We start from the raw sequence: 17,964 nt of genomic DNA on the forward strand, positions 1-17,964 counted from the left end.
AGATTTGCCTATTCTGGAGATTTTATACAAATATAATCCTACAATACGTGATCCTTTGTGACTGGCTTCTTTCTTTCTTTCTTTCTTTTTTTTAAACAGGGCAGACTTTTCTTTTCTTTTCTTTTTTTAATAAATTAATTTACTTATTTATTTATTTTTGGCTGCGTTGCGTCCTCTTTGCTGTGCACAGGGCTTCCTCTAGTCGCGGCGAGCGGGGGCTACTCTTTGTTACGGTGTGCGGGCTTCTCATTGTGGTGGTTTCTCTTGTTATGGAGCACGGGCTCTGGGCATGCGGGCTTCAACAGTTGTGGCTCACGGGCTCAGTAGTTGTGGCTCGCGGGCTCTAGAGCACAGGCTCAGCAGTTGTGGCACACGGGCTTAGGTGCTCCACAGCATGTGGGATTTTCCTGGACCAGGGATCGAACCTGTGTCCCCTGCACTGGCAGGCAGATTCTTAACCACTGTGCCACCAGTGAAGTCCTGGCTTCTTTCATGTAATCATGATTTCAAGATTCATCCATGTTATAGCACGTGTCAGTACTTCATTTTTTTTTAATGCAGAATAATATTTAATTGTATGGACATACTGCATTTAACTTATCTAATCACTTGTTGATGGGCATTTGGGTTGCTTCCACACTGTGGCTGTGGCTGTTATGAGTAATACTGCTTTGAAGGTTTGTGTACAAGTTTTTGTGTGGACATATGTTTTCACTTCTCTTAGGTATTGTTATGAGTTGAACTGCATTCCCCCCAAAAAGATATGCTGAAGTTAACCTCCAGTACCCCAGAACGTGACCTTTCTTGGAACCAGGTCTTTAGAGAGGTAATCAAGTTAAAATGAGGTCCTTGAGGTAGGCCCTAGTCCAATATTATTGGTGTCCTTATAAATAGGAAAATTTGGACAAGAAGAAGAGACACACAGGGAGAACACCAAGTGAAGATGGAGGGTTGCACTGATGCATCTACAAACCAAGAAACGTTATAGATTTCTGGACTTCCCTCGCAGTCCAGTGGTTAAGCACGGTCCAGTGGTTCTACTGCAGGGGGCACAGGTTCAATCACCAGTCAGGGAATTAAGATCCCACATGCTGCACAGCGTGGCCATAAAAAAAAAAAAAAAAAAAGATTTCTAGCAAACACCAGAAACTACAAGAGGCAAGAAAGGATTCTCTCCTAGTGTCATTAGAGAGAGCAGGACCCTGCCAATACTTTGATTTAGGACTTCCAGCTCCCAGAACTGTGAGACAATTATCTGTTTTTCTAAGCCACCCAGTTTTGGGTACTTTGTTACAGTAGCACTAGGAAATGAATACAGGTATGTACCTAGGAGTGGACCTGCTGGATCATATGGTACCTCTATGTGTCACCGTCAAGGAACTGCCAGATTGTTTTCCCAAGCAGCTATACCATTTGATTGTTTTTCAATAAACTATTAATGGTTTCAAAACCTCCCTCAAATATAGACAGTCAGCTTTTCTATGTGTTACCTTGCCCTCGACAGGTAGTTTTCCCTGCATCCCTACAATGGTGGCAGTCTTCTTCACCACCATTTGTTAAACCTTCCTATTTCTTTCAAAAATAACAGTAACAAGTGGTTAAGTTACCAACACACTAATGGAAGGGGGTATCTAGAATACGCTATGGTCAGGGCTGCAGAATAATCTTAGTGCTCTAAACCTGAAGATGGGTAAATGGTACTAACCAGCAGGAAACTGTCTTTAAAAGGAGGATTTCCTAGCTGAGATGGGGAAGAAAAGAGGATCCTGAAGGAGATGATGGCCTTTTCTTAAGGGAAGGGAATCTGGCCACAAAGAGATCTAAGTCCCATCTCTGGAAAAAAGGAATTGGCATGGAGACAGAGAATACATCTTCTGGCAGAAACTTTGAAATTCTGAATTTCAGTTTGTTGTTGTCCTAAGAGGAGCTTCAACTCTTCTTCAAACAATAAAGTACTATAATAAATCCAGTAATGATGAAGTTATATATAGATATTTAATCAAATACATGACTATTCTGAACAAGGAAGAATAATACCATTTATATAGTTGAGTAAATAAGATATATACCCATACACAAACAGATCAAGTGCCATGTCTGGCCAATGATGTTTTAAATAGCCGATAAAGCCTGTAGATTTTAGATCTCTGCACAATGAATGGAGGTCAGGTATATGAGTAATGACTTGGCTCTTGGCCATGTTATAAAAACTAGGGGGAAAAAAACACATGCTAAAAGGTTTACATTAAAATCTTATAAAGATCAGTTCATTTTGTTAACAATAACCTATTTTCACTTATTTCATGTACAAGGTCAACTTTTTCATTTTTCACAGCCTCATATAGAAAAGTAAAGCAGAATGAAAAGGGAATGTTGGAGAAATGCATTCTAATGCCAGTGGGCTGACTGCTGACAGTGACGATAGACAGGAAAACACCAGACAGAGCAGATCACTCAAAACGCACAACCGTCCGGGATTATTTAGTGAAGGGAGAGAGGGGAGGGAGAAACCCCCTGAAGGTGTCACTGTGCAATCACTGGTGCCCAAAACTGGTGAGCTCAAGTCCTCAGAGGAGTTCATTTAGTTCATGTTACTTAAGAGGAAGGTAACAACACAGTACTTTCTAGAACATAACATCAAGGAGTTAAAATAAAATTAAGGCTACTAATTATCTCCAATAAGCCATCTTTTTATTTTCCTTCTCCTGAACTTTCTCCCAGTCGATGACTAAGCCTGGTCTGGAACAAAGAGAAGACTGGAACAAAACAATTATTCAGGAAACCTAGGTCTGAAAACACAGCAATGATTGTTTAAAGTTGGAAGAACGGGAGCAAAACTGAAGTCTATATGATTTTACTTAACTTGAAAGACTCAAAAGGAAAAAAAACTTAACCTTGCATACCATTTCTACAAAAATTTCTTCCCTCCCTAGCCTCCTCTTACCTTGTTACAACAAAAGCCACAGAATCTTTTAGATCAGTGGTTCTCAAGCACTTGGAGAAGCCCAAGCATCATTATCAGCACCACCTGAAAATTCCTTAGAAACGCAAATTACTGGGCCACACCCCAGGCCTACAGACTGAGAAACTCCAAGGGTGCGGCCAGAAACCAGTGGTGGTCCCAGCGCTCCCTCCCACCAGGTGATTCTGATGCTTGCTGACGTTAGAGAATCACTGCTTCAGATAACACGAATGTAAAAGGTCCAGGATTTTTGACTGATAGAACAAAAGGATCCTGAAAAGACTGAAAGGACAAAAGGTAATAGGGAAGGAAAGTCTATTACGTAAACTGTGCATTATTAGCTTAGAAACCAGTTCCTTTCTAGATTAAGGCCCAGTAGCAACCTTCAGTAAGTAGTAGCATAAAGATGGTACCTTCCAGATGTTTCAGGAGTGCCCGGCTGCTATTTCCATGAGCAGATATCAGAATGGTTTTACCACTTAATACTTCAGGAGCAATCCTTTCATTCCAATAAGGAAGGAGTCTCTCCAGAACATCCTTTAAGCTCTCGGATCGTGGCAGCTGATCCAAAGGAGTGTCGCACACTTTATATCTCCGGTCGTTGTAGATTTCGTGGTAGTAAGGATGGGACTCCTCAATGGGCGGTGGGGTCACACTGTAGCTCCTTCTCCACAGCCTCACTTGTTCCTCGCCGTGATTCAAAGCCATTTGCTCCCTGTTGAGACCGATCAAGGCTCCATAGTGACGCTCATTGAGACGCCAGGAGCTTTCCACGGGAACCCACTCCTGCCCCAGCTCTTCCAGGATCAGCCAGGCTGTGTGGATGGACCGGTTCAGGACGGATGTGAACACAAGATCAAACTCAAAGTTTAGCGCTTTGAGTTGCTTCCCACAGTTCCGAGCTTCTTCCATTCCTTCACTGTTAAGTTTCTGATCCACCCAGCTACAAAAACGGTTCTCTTTATTCCAAGCACCCTCTCCATGTCTTAACATAATCAGTTTGTACTTGGACATACTGATGGCTGAGCTTCTCTAGTGCTTTCCAATGGGCCAGTGTTCAGTGACAGCAATACATCTAGAAAGAGAAGAAACAAAAAGTATAAGTTATATTCTTCATTCAACTAACTACCTGGGGGTGGAAGCACAACTTTTCAACAGCCAGTTTCTAAAACACACTGGAATGATTCCTTGAACAGTTTTGACATCAGACATCCGGCAACTCATACATACTGTGGCACATACAGGCAGAGTCTACAGATAATTACAGGGAACCTAGTTAGTTGACAAATTTTCTGATGGCTGGGTAGTAAGTTAATTGTATGACATAAAACAACAGAACACTTCATTCTATTGGCATGCTACATTTCCACCAGATAAAAAGGCAGTTTCTGCTTACAGAAGACAGGATTTAATAGAATGAGTTTTAGGTGTCTAAAAGGATGACTCGTAGTTGGGAACTCCCAGGTCTGAGAAGCTGACTCGAGACTGAAGGCACCCTTCTCATTTTGTTTCCCCCTCTGGTGGAGAAATAATTTACCAGTCTCGTCTTATTATCGAAGTTATTAAACATGTTAATTCAATAAACCACCACATTCATCTGGTATGTAAATCATTGATTGGTGGCAACTAGCTCTTCAATGCCACAGGCTACATCACATACAAGAAAATCTAAGGTTCAACATTTAAACATTAAAATGATTTAAATCAACATTAACACCCAATATGGTACTCACCTAAATAATCTTTCACCTGCCTCAAGATAGAGTTTTTGGCAGGAATAAATTGGATGCAAAACAAGCTATCAAATTAAGCAGCTGAGAGATGCTGCCTGTAGAAACAGATTACCAGAAGCAGGTCTGTAGGAGTGAGAGGAAGCACACTGATAAGGAGGCCCCCCTCTCCTTCTCCCAACCCTTCAGCTGTCCTACACATGCCAGCCACATCTCAGCAGGCGAAGACTCTAGTAAAGAGGGACAGGCAACCCTAAAGTGTTTCTGAACTTCCTAAGTGAAGCTGCCGGCCCAAAGATCTGCTGGGCCCACTCTGTCCCCTGGAGAATCTTCGGGCTGGGTGCATCAGCCTGCCTCGCTCTCCTTGCAGTGGACAGATCTACACTGACAAACCCTGCTCAGTTTACTTGCCCAGCGCTTTCCACCTCCAGCCCAGCACTTTCCACACTGGAGAGTACAGATTATATGAACATCAGGGCCTGGGCTTCTGCCATTCTTGGCAACTTCCATTAACTGGAGATTTTCTGTCCCACTTAAACTGTGATTCACCCACAGTTATATAACAGTCAATGACAAAGTTAATTGGAATCTAGATCTAATTTCTTCCTTCCTTTAGTAATTCCTAGAGATTCTCAAGGGGGAAAAATGTCTTTAAAACAAAGCTTCCAATTTCAGTGGAGGGCCAACAGAGGACCCAAGGGAGGAAGCAGATTGAGGTGATTTCCAAGTGGCTGAAAGGCTACAATGGTTAGGTTTATGACTTCCCTTTCTCATCAGGTATCAATAAAATTTGATGCTTTATTTAGTGCATGTGAAGTGGGGAAGCATCAGGTCACTGGAAGAAGCTGGGCTAAGGACTCAGGTGAAGGTACCTTGCAGAGCTAAGACTTTCCAGAGGGAAAGCAATGTCTCTATTCTCAGCCCAGATGGGCATCGGGTGGCAGAACAGAGAATGGGATGAAAGAACTGGGCAGTGTTTGTCTAGGGGATTACCAGTGCCCGGAAGAGGAATAATCATGAAACTAATGAAGCTCAAGTTTCAGGGCCCCTCACTTGAACAAACTCCTTCTAAGGCACTGGGAGAGACCAAATAATGAATTCACATCGTTGAGAGAGAGAGAGAGAGAGAGAGAGAGAGAGAGAGAGAGAGAGAGTGTGTGTGTGTGTGTGTGTGTGTGTGTGTGTTTAATCAGCAAGACACTTCTGTATTGCTTTTTTTTTTAAAGGGCCCACCCCAATCCACTAAGTACTAGAAGTTTCAGGCCCATCAAAAACTGGATCCATGCGTGTGTGTGTGTGTGTGTGTGTGTGTGTGTGTGTTTAATCAGCAAGACACTTCTGTATTGCTTTTTTTTTTAAAGGGCCCACCCCAATCCACTAAGTACTAGAAGTTTCAGGCCCATCAAAAACTGGATCCATGCCCACGCAACATTTACTGTTTTGTTTTCGGTGGTGGTGAGAAGGGGGATGGGGAAAAGAGAAGTTATCAATTGTTCTCTACCTCAGCCCTTACTGTGTCTTGTCAAACAAGAAGCTCCTTAGGCTGATGAAGCTACTTTCCCTTCAAATGAAGAAGGTGTGATAGACAAATATTATAGGCAGAGGCACTTCTCCATCATCTTTTGATTAAAAACTATATGGAGGCAACAAAAAAAATGTAGCAATAATATCATGAACACTGAGGCAACTATCACCAAGCTCTGCAGTATTTTAATCTGCTCTATTTGCTTACTTAAAGAAATAAAACAATTTCTGTTTCTTCCCCTCAAAATATATATATTGGAGCAGAGAAATAGTGCTACAGCCACAAGGACTCTACAAATAAATACACACCTGCGCTTTACTCCGGTGGACAGACGGCGAATACAGGATAAGGTACCAAACTGGAGCATCTACCTCAGGTCAACAGAAAGTCCCTTCCCTCTCTCCTCCTTGCTATCAACTGATCTTTGCCATTTAATTAACTACTGAATATTCACAAAGGAGTTGCTGAGGTTTATAGTTTGCATTCTTTACAATTTAATCATTGTGGGAGCTGGTATGTCAAGTGTCAACAAACATAACACTGTAGTCAGTTTCATTTAAATTTCAGGCTGATCTGTGAGGAGCAGTGCTGCGGGGCTGCAAGGTGGTAGGAAAAGTGCTGAACTGCAGGGAACACGCGCTTCTCTGATGGAAGCAACTCGTGTGCATGGACAAAGCATTTGTATAATCTGGTCTCGCTGAGCTAAGGGTACCATTCTAGAACTTTTCTGGAAAACAAGGAGAAGCCAGGGCTGCTGAAAACAAAGACTGGAGAGAATGCAAGACTCAGACCAGACAGAACCTGTGGATTCTGTTTTGTTTTTAGGGTAAATGTCTTTTTTTTTAATGTGATCATTTCAGCTCTTAGAAGCTCAAATGAAAAATGAAGGGAGTAGCTGCTACTTAGCTCCAGCCCATTTCTCTGTGAGACTGAGGCACTGGGGTCCTCAATCTTCCAATTCTCAAAAGAACTGGAAATGTGAATTTTATGTGATATCTAATACAAATACTAGCAACTAATTTGAATACATTTAAAAAATGTGAGCTAAACAAGACATTTCTGAGGGTAGATTGAGTCTGCTAGTGTGTGACTGTGACTTAAAGAGAAACCTCCTCCAGGCCACAGGTGAATGAGGACCACCCCCCCCAGCCCCACCTTCCTGCCCCCTGGAGCTGGTCAGACCCCAAGCCTCCAGGCTCTAACCCCAGCCTTCCTCTGTGGTTGTCCAGCACACTCTTTCAAAGGACAGACCCTCTAATCCCCACGTGTGCCAGGCTTCCTTGTCCCTGACCCTCTCTTCACCAAAACTTCGCCAGTGCCCTGCAGAGTCCCAGCTCTGTAATCAAACTCCTACTCAACTTTGGACTCTTCTGGAATGTTTCCTCTAGCTCTCAACTTTAACCAAGCTGAAAATGAACTGAACACCAAACTATTCCCAGGTGTCTGCTTCTCTCTTCAGCAGGGGTGTTCGTGCCTCGTATCCTGGGGCAGGGGCTGCTGACGAGCAGGGTCCCGCTCCCTCCCTCTCAATAGTACTTCCTGTCCAAATGCCTCCATCCCCACCATCTTTTGGGCAGGTGGGGGAAGCTTTGATTCTGAGCCTTGCAATATTCAGCTGTAGCTCTCTTGCCCTCATGTATTAGCTACAAACTTCCTGAAAACTGAGTACCCTATTTAAAACCCTCAGATTACTTCCTGTTGATCTTAGGACAAAGCTCAAAATCCTTAATGTGACCTGCAAGACTTTGGTTTTCTTTTATTTCCTTGAACATGCCATGTTCTTTCTGGCCTCGGGACCTCTGCACACACTGTCTCCTACACAGAACCCTCACCCAACACCCCCTCCCCTCCACCCCCACTTCAGTCCCTCCCTGCTTTGGGGGCCTGCTAGTTATCCTTTCGATCAGCTGTGTCAATTCAAAATGTAACGCAAGCCACATATAATTGGCTTTTTAAAATTTGTAATTTAAAATTTTCTAAAAGCCGTACTAAGCAGCAAAAATAGGTGAAATTTTAATAATACATTTTATTTAACCCTTTGGGTTCAAAAGATTATCATTCTAACATATGATCTATATAAAATTCTCAATGAGGTATTTTACTTTCTTTTTTCTTAGTAAGTCTTTGAAACCTGATGTGTATTTTATACTTAAAGCACATCTCCATTTGGACTAACCACATTTCAAGGGCTCCATAGCCACACGTGACCAGTGGCTACTGTATTGACTGGTGCAGCTTTAGCGCTTAGCTTAAATGTTATTTCCTCTAGGCTAGTCGTCCTCAAACTTTAATGTGCATCAGAATCACCAAGAGGACTGGTTCAAACAGGCTGCTGGGCCCCACTTCCAGAGCCTGAATGAGTAGGTCTGGGGCAGGCCTGAGAATCTGTATTTCTAACAAGCTTCCAGGTGATGCTGAGGCGGCTGGTCTGAGGACAATGTTTTTAAAGCCTCTGCAGACTTCTCTGCCCTTCTTTCCCACCCACTGGGAAGTGGTGAGGTGCCTCCACAGCCCCCTGCTTTAGGACACTAGGTACCGTTGTGATGGGTCACTTGTGACAGATCACTTGTTCCACATCTGTGTGCCCTGTTAGACTGTAAGCCGCATCAGGGTTGGTCTGACTCACTGTCCCGTCTCTAGAACCCAGCATGACACCTGACACATACTAGGTACTTAGTAGGTGTGTTGACTGAATCAAAGGTAGGCAAAAAGGATTAGCTTGTGCCAATAAGGCTAAGGCCTGACATTTTTAGTGGTAACTACCAAACCAAAAATAGTCAGGCCCAAGACTTTAGGAAGCTTTAACTCAAGAATTCCAATGTATTTGATGGCAAAGGCAGCGCCAAGAATAATCATCCATTATATTTTTCTTTTGTTACAGTTTAGTATAACAACTAGACAACTAAACATGAAAGGCCATAATAATCTCCACAGAGAAAAGAGAGACACTGATTGACTTGTCCAAAAACACAGAGCCACTAAATGGAATTGGAACTGCGATCCAGGTCTGTGCCTCTGACACCCGCACTCTTTCTGCCTCACCACGGAAGATTTGTGAGTCTGGGTGTGAGCATCTAGGCTCACTAGGCTTCCCTTCACAGGAGAATCTCCAGTCACAGCTTGTCTCCCCAACCCAGGCAGACATTTCATGAAATGCACACAAACAAGGTGAGTATAAAGGAGGGCTCGGCGTATGACTGCCTGAAGAACCTCAAATCACAAGGTCAAGTCAGGCAATAGTCACCCCCAACTTATAATAAGGTGCCAGGCTAAGAATTAAAAACTATCCTTTCTAAAAATCAAGCTTTGTTTTTTTGTGTTGCTTTTGGTAAAGCTCACCACGCTGGAGTTGGTTCTTAAGGGTCCTCATTTATCCGTTGGCAGGGGTTACTGGCACTAGAATTAAGCACTAATTTTAGTCAATGATTTACCTCATACCCCCAAAGGGCCACACGGGTCACTGAATTACCATACCCCAGGGTTCCTTCCTTTTTAAAGTATGGTGTGGCTCAAAGAGAAAAATTTAGTAAACAAACGTATCTTTTACATGACGCTGCATCTCATCTTCCTGCCGCTTCCTCTTGGCTGTTTTTCCCTTCCTCTGGCCATTACTTTTTTAGTCCTCTGACACCTAACTTATACCTTGCCCACTCTACTGAAATGCTCTCTCAAAAGACTGCTGATTGGTTACTTCTTACTAAGTGAAGACCATCTTCACTCAGGACTTACAGGGCTTTGACCCCTCTGAAGCTGACTATTTCTATCAAGGGAAGAAAAAATCTTCCAAGATTTTGGTGCTGCATTTCTCCTAGCTCTTCAATTGTTATGTCCCAGTGTTGAATCTATATTTTCTTTTTTTTTAATTTATTTATTTTTTATACAGCAGGTCTTTCTTTTTTCCAATAAATTTATTTATTTATTTTTGGCTGCATTGGGTCTTCGTTGCTGCACATGGGCTTTTCTCTAGTTGGGGCGAGCTGGGGCTACTCTTTGTTGTGGTGCACAGGCTTCTCATTGCGATGGCTTCTCCTGTTGTGGAACACGGGCTCTAGGTGCACGGGCCTCAGTAGTTGTGGCTCACGGGCTCCAGGGCGCAGGCTCAGTAGTGGTGGTGCACAGGCCTAGGTTGCTCCGCGGCATGTGGGATCTTCCCAGACCAGGGCTCAAACCCATGTCTCCTGCATTGGCAGGTGGATTCCCAACCACTGCGCCATCAGGGAAGCCCCAGCAGGCTCTTATTAGTTGTCTATTTTATACATATTAGTGTATATATGTCAATCCCAATCTCCCAGTTCATCCCACCACCAACAACAACTACACCCCCGCCCTACCACTTTCCCCAGTTGGTGTCCATATGTTTGTTCTCTACATCTGTGTCTCTACTTCTGCCTTGCAAACCAGTTCATCTGTACCTTTTTCTAGATTCCACATATATGCGTTAATATACGATGTTTTTTTTTTTCTCTTTCTTACTGAATCTGCATTTTCTACCCCTCAGCAACAGTACTATGACGATGAAGACAGCATATGACACCATAGCCGCTACCTTTCTCAGAGTGCTCACCATGTGCTTGGGACTATTTAAATCCTCAACCACCATTCTGCAGAGAAGTTACTATGATTACTCCTGTTTTACAGATGCAGAAACCTAAGAGGTGAGGTTAACTTGCCCAAGATGACAAAGACTGTAACTGGCAGAGCTGGATTTCAATCTCAGGCAGGCTGGACCCCAAAGCCTATACATATGCCTTGACCCGCTCTGCTCCACTGCCATATTGGCACCCAAGGCTCTGTCCTCAGCCCTTGGAAACCCAACTTTTCTCACTACTTAAGTTACGTTAAAATGGATGATTTATACATTGACATTCCCAAATACTCATCAGTCTACCAAGTTTGGTCAATTAACTCATTCTTCAAACGTGTTACAAACTCCATTTGAACATGGCATAATGCTAGGCCTGTGAGGAATACAGAATCCAACATGAATGATGTCTCCAAGTGACTAATGGGGGAAAGGATATGTGTGTGTATCACTAAAGCAGAAATTAACCCACATCATGAGAAAGCAGTTCATGTATATGGGAGATAGAAAAGGAGAGTTGTTTTTTTTTTTTTGCTGTACGCGGGCCTCTCACTGTTGTGGCCTCTCCCGTTGCGGAGCACAGGCTCCGGACGCGCAGGCTCAGCTGCTCCGCGGCATGTGGGATCTTCCCGGACCAGGGCACGAACCTGTGTCCCCTGCATCAGCAGGCAGACTTTCAACCACTGCGCCACCAGGGAAGCCCCAAGGAGAGATTTTTTACTTGAATAATGCTTCATGGACATGGCACTATTTAAGCTGAATTTGAAAAGATGTTTAAGATTCAGATTTATAGAAAAAAGAAAAAGAATTCCAGGATGTTTAAGATTCAGATTTATAGAAAAAAGAAAAGGAATTCCAGCCTAAGGGAACAGTGAGTAGAGGGCAAGGGAATAGGTGTTTATGGAGAAATGGTGAGCCATTCAAACTGGTTTGCCTAGAACAGTCTTGCTTTAGGCCTGTTTTCCCAACATACTTATTATAGGGCCCCTTTCACACTTGAAGGTCCCATCTGGAAAATTATATGAGCATCTTAAACTAAGTATAGGGTATAACAAGGAAGTAGGAGGAGACTAGTCTAGAAAGATAAGACTGAATAGTGGCCCCAAAAAGGGCCTTGTGCCAAAGAACGCAGGTTCTTCTGTAAGTATTGGGACATCGTTAAAGGGTTAATAATGTGTATTTTAGGAGGATCAGGCAGCACCTACAAGTAAGAGAGATGGGAAAACCAGGGATGTGAATACTTGTGAGGCTTTTGCAACCATTCTGGTAACATTTAATGAAGACCTGGACAAGCATAATGGCTCTTGAAAAGGGGTAAAGGCGATGATGTGAAAGACACTCCAGCTTAGCTCAGGTGGGGGCAACTTTCTCTGTAAAAGGCCAAAGAGTAAATTTTTTAGGCTTTGTGGGCTATGTGGTCTCTGTTACAATTACTCAATTCTGCTGAAAGCAGCCATAAACAATGCATGTATGAATAAATAAGGCTGTGTTCCAATAAACATATTGGAACTTTTTTGTCTTTTACATATGGACAAAGAAATTAGAATCTCATATAATTTTCATGCACATGAAATATTGTTATACTTTGATTTATTTCAACCATTAAAAACCATTCATAGTTTGTGGACTGTACAAAAACAGGTAGTGGGTCAGAAGGCCTTAGTTTGCCAAACCCTGGCCTAGCTGGGATTATTCAGATCTACTAATCACATCAGCATTTTGAACCTTTAAGTATCCTGTCATGGGATAATCCCAACATTATTAAATCACCTGCTTTCATTCTTAGCCAGAACTGCAAGTGCCTTGAATAATGGAATCCCATTCATAACTGTTTTTATCCCTCACAGAAGATAGTACTGAGCACATTTAAATCAGTCTGAGTAGTTTATTTTGCTTCATCGAATTTAATAATGGGTTCAAGATAGAAGAGGGAAAAAATTATTCATCTTGTTAACCAACTTCAAAAATATAATCTGTCATTTTGACATGCATTACTTTTATTAGACATCTTTATAAATGCTTCACACTTCAGGTGAATGTATACCTGCTCAGGAATGGGTGCTATGGAATTGCCTTGGCAAAAAAGAAACAAATAGGCGATTTGAAGAAAACACAATTTGCAGGTGACTCATATTTTCAAAGACCTTTTGAAATATATATACGTATATGCATTTTTTCCCACCTAAATTGGCGACAGGGTAAAAAATATCCTTTCCATAAATGTCACCGTAAAGTCGAGTTATGTTTCAAGATTAGCATCCTTTTGGCAAGGTAGGGATGGAGAGGGTGGGTAGGTAGGTAGGAGACTGGTACATATCAGGCCATTGCGTTTACTGAGGTTACTTCTACAATACTTCCAGAATCTCTAGGTAGTATCAACAAATGTAGCTAAAAATCTTGCTGCTGCCTCCTACACCTGCTCCTCATTAAACCATATAATTTCACGTACCTCTCCCTCACCCACCATAACTGAGTCTCGTCCTCTCTCCCAAACCAATGCTCCTAGGACAGTGCTTCCTCCTTTCCTCAGGTGTTTGAAAAATAATAATGTCTAATACTCTAGTATGGCAACTCATGAACAGGTGGGGAAAATTATAGGATAAAGTCCAGTCTAAACAGTTTGTTTACTGTTTCCAAAATTGAGTAAGAAATGTGATCAATGATATAATGTTGAAGTAATATAAAATAAGGCATGCAGAGCCAGAGTTGCTTTGAGCCAAAGCTTACCCTTAAATATTAAATATTCAAATCCTACCCTAGACCACTTGGATGTTTTCCCTGGTCCAAATCGTCACTACATACCTTTGAACAACTCTTAACCTCCGCTGCATTAGGGATCTAACTCTATAAAGATAGGCTGGCTAGATGTGAGGATAGGAAAAAGAGAGGTTAACCGTGTCTCTGATAGATTAAAAAGGAACAGTGGAAATGAAATCTGGAGCTCATTTCCTTAGGGTCTTAAAATATGCCTTACCCAAGCCCAGCTCATTACGAAAAGTTCAAACATGACTATATCCCAAAGTACCTATTGTTCCATAATCTATTACTTTTCCTAAAGCTTTATGGGAACTGTTCCATTTGTGTTTGCATTATAAGAACAACTCTTTACCAGGAGCAAACGCTATTACTTACAGGTGTTTTCCAGACACTATTACCCTGTCATTCTCCAACTTTATACCTATTAACCACTTGTTACAAAGGTAACAAACCATAGCAGGTAGACCCCTCTTCACAGGAAAGGGACACACATGTGTAATGACATATGTGTGTGCCTGGGGCATGTGGCCTGTTCCAGCCTGCGTGGCATCACCCATGTGCACAACACCCACTCATGACACCTCCTTCCTATCTAATTACTATTCTCAAGGGGCTATGAAGAAGACTAAATGAGATTATGGTGGAGTGGTCTACCAAAGAGTGTGAGGTATTCTGGGTTGAATGGAGCAGACTTTGACTAACACATGAACACTGACACAGACCTCAGGCCCTTGAGAGTGATCCTGACTTGCTGATGGTATGAGCAGAAGTAAAAGCTGGGAATAAAGCAAAATGAGGGTGGCAGTAAGGAGAAAAGGTTAAATTAGACAGTGAAGTAGGAATGCAATCAAATGTTGTGTTTCCGGAAAGAGGCGTTGCCAGTAAGATACAGTCCTAGAAGCATACCAAATACTAAGCAATATTCTACAATCCAAATGCTTTAGTGAAGTGGCTAACATTTATTTTACATTTTATAAACTATATTTTATCCATATTTGTGGCCAAGTTTCAGTTAAAGAGTTTTGTTATTAAGTGATACTTTTAGTCCTATTTCCCCATATAAATATCCCTTCACACCAGATTTCATTCCAAGGATGTTCAAGTGACCTAACAGTTCAGACACTGGCGTGTCCTCTGTGCTCTAGGCACCAGACACACAAAGATGAGGGCATGGCTGAATTTAGATGTCATTACTTAAAATGAAACATGCCACTTAATTTCAACCAACCATAGGAGGCAAAAGAGGAAGAGAGACTGAAAGATCTACCCGGACACCAACAGTGGTTGCCTCTGAGTGATGGAATAAAGGATGACATTTTCTGCCACATTATACTTCTGTACAATGTTCATTCTGGACAGCAGCCAAATTTTCTACAATGATCCACTTGGTTTGGTTTAAATATGGACACAAAAGAACAGGTACTACTGTTGTAGCTGGGAACTTTTATTTGCTAACAGACTGGTTAGGAATTTACTGCAATGAGATTTTGCTGATGTACTTGTGTTAGAAAACGCCTAAGGATCTTTAGTTTAAAACAGACTTTGAACACAGGCATGGACCTTGGAAATAATCCAATGCGACATCCACTTTTTAAAGATGCGAAAATTAAGAGACAGAGAACTGAATGATTTAAGATCACACAAATAGCTTCAAGACTAAAACCCAGGTGTCTTGACTGCCAACTCAGAGCTCCTTCCACGACACCATTTGTTTGAATTATGCTTCTCTCAACCCCACCACAATTGAGTAGCATCTGTGGTGTGTGAGGTGCTACAGGAACACAAAGATGGATCAAACCTAGTCCCCTGGCCTCAGGGAAGACAGTTTTAAAATAAAAGACAAAATGACATGTGTTCTGCTTTCATTATAGAAAACCCTAATAGCTACTGGTGAAAGACAGCATTTGATTTTTTTCCCCAAAAGTGTGCATTCAGTCAGTTAACATTCTGGTACCACTCACAAGCTATAAAGCCTCCATAATTTGGAAGGGAGGTGGTAGGGGAATGAGAGTTACAATAAGTTAACTAACAACCAATTATCCTTAAAACGTTAACTGTGAACTTCACTTCCATTACACATTTCTGTTGTCCTTCTCCAGTAATACGGCCCCCATCCCTTCGAAAGGAGAAGAAATACACTTATTTTTTCATTTGTAGTGGTTCGAAGAACCTGTGATTTAGCTCCAGACTAGAACCCTCCATAAACCATTGCAGATATTCACCTTTCTCCTTTCATGACGTTCAAGTTTTTTCTGTCTACTGAGACTTTTAGGGCCAGGTCTGCCATGGCCCTCAATATAGTGGCACAGCCCTGAAAACACACCGAGCTCCCTCCCAGTGGGAGCCCTACTATTTACGGGGCTCTGTCACCCCGTGCCTCAGACGTCCAGGGGAGTTGAGTTCATCACTCCCTTCAATTCCTGTTTATTCTTGCCGTCAAGGTACCTCTACCAAGCGGAATCCTCCTTTCGGCTGTCAGACCAGAGAGTCTTATTCTGACAAAGGGACAGCTGAGCGGGACCTGGGGGATAAGTGAGGGTCGGAGCTTGAGGGGTGGACGCGCGAGTGCCAGACTCCCATCAAAGACTGAACCCGGGGAGGAAAGGAACTGGCCCTCCCGCACGCCAAAATAAACCACCACATCATTGAGAAATGGAAACGTTCGCAACAGCAATATTAAAACCACTCACCTGCAAAAAGGCCACCAGCAGCAGCCGCTCCTCGGAACCGCCAAGCCGCCAATACCTCCCAAGACTCATCACTGCTGCCGGCATCGACTCTCTTTTCTAGCCCCGGAGCCACAAGGGGCAGGTCCTATGGCTCTGACTATTGGAGGGTCAAGCTGTCACTCATTCACAGCCCCACCCTACTCCCAGGAACAGGTCGAGGTCTTTTCCGTTTTTCAAATCCCCGGCGTAGAAAGTAAGGCTCTGAATGGCTTGCTGAGGAGACGAGCACACTTTCGGGCCAGTGAGGAGCTAGCTTTGACGCTAGTGGGCGGGCTTCTGCCTAGGGAAGTAGAAAAACAAAGCCGGGAGCGTCGCCACGGCGATTGGAAAACTTCAGGAGCTCTTGAACGGTCTAGGTGTTAGAAAGTGTTTGGCGTCGTGAAGGAAATACCTGCCAACGTAGAGAAGGGTCGACGGAATCTTGGAAGTGATGAGGTGATGCCTTCCTTTACTCTTGGGAAACTGCAGCCGGCGGATGAAGGTGGGCACTCCTCGCGGAGGAAAACGCCTGCTTTCCTCATGGTTTTAAGTCCTAAACGGTGATTAAAGCAAAAGCCTTTAAAGTACCCGATTTATGGGCAGTAACTCGTCCTCACTCTCTCCTAGTGTTGATAATTTTATAGGGATTTCCCCTTAGGCAATCCCCCGAGATTATTTTGGTTGGGGGAAGAACAGTGAACATGGAAGGCACTAAAACCTTATAGAACAGACGAAGAGAGGATGGAGTGATATGAGAATGATAAATTGGGGGGCCACAGTTACTGAACAAGGGAAATCTATGAAAATACTCGAAGCTGGGCACAGGGCCTCGTAAGCTTCTTCAAGTAGGATTGAACTACCACACAAGCCTTTGAAGCATAAAGTGTCAGAACCTTTGGGTGGGTGTGAAAATAATAAGGATTGGTTTGTTTGCCTGACCACATGGGAAATTCTGCTTCTTGATTTCTAAAAGGTGTCCTACCTAGTGTTTAGTATCCTCTTTTGAGTTTTTCCTATTTCATCCTCATAACAAGTCCAGTAGATACGTGATGGCCAAGCAGGTCCTCAGAATAATTAAACATAAATTTGAAAAGCTAATTTCCACATTTTTAACCCTGTGACACATTATGTATTGAATTCGTTAAGATGTAAGCATTGGTAGTTAGTTCTGTATTTCCTTTATTCTTCTTAGAGCATAACAATTCCTCCTAGGATGTCAAAGAACAGACCCTTACTTCTGCGAGAGCACAAATCCAAGGCCTGACAGATCCCAGCAGGTGATAGGTACCATCTAGGGACAGTCAAATTAAACTTGTGTGGGATTAACTAGAGGTCAGGTCAGAGCAACTGGAGGAGGCAGCTTCCGGTCTTGACTCCCAAGAATGCAGCTTCCAAATCCTATACTCTTACCCACTTCCTCTTCCTTTTCTCTGTACCAGGTGAGGACAAAGTGAAGGGAAACCTTTTCTGCTAGTGTAACATCAAAGCTTCCTACTTAGAGTGCCCACCATCCATACTCTGGAGGATAAAGACAGGATAAAGACAAGTGTCAGTCTTATAGCATTTAGCGATACTTTTCTGGACTTAAGGGCTCACTGGATTTTGTTTTACTGTTATGTATACCTGTGGAATGCTGGTTTGTCACATAGAACATTAACAACATCAAACATCACCTGCCTTTTAGAATCTCCTTGTACAGG

At 42.8% G+C, this 17,964-nt stretch overlaps 1 protein-coding gene across 1 annotated transcript in view; it reads right to left on the bottom strand.

Annotated features, from left to right (window-relative positions):
- Positions 1–16,371, bottom strand: part of BPGM (bisphosphoglycerate mutase) — a 31,861-nt gene extending 15,490 nt beyond the window's left edge. The window contains exons 1-2 of the mRNA XM_030853878.2: positions 16,247–16,371; positions 3,376–4,037 (exon numbers count right to left, since the gene is read on the bottom strand). Of these exons, the coding sequence (XP_030709738.1) occupies positions 3,376–3,976 (601 nt within the window). The 5' untranslated portion in view covers positions 3,977–4,037; positions 16,247–16,371. The remainder of the gene's footprint in view (positions 1–3,375; positions 4,038–16,246) is intronic.
- Positions 16,372–17,964: the final 1,593 nt, after the last annotated feature.

This window comes from Globicephala melas, chromosome 9 (assembly GCF_963455315.2).
Source record: "Globicephala melas chromosome 9, mGloMel1.2, whole genome shotgun sequence".
Classification (NCBI taxonomy): domain Eukaryota; kingdom Metazoa; phylum Chordata; class Mammalia; order Artiodactyla; family Delphinidae; genus Globicephala; species Globicephala melas.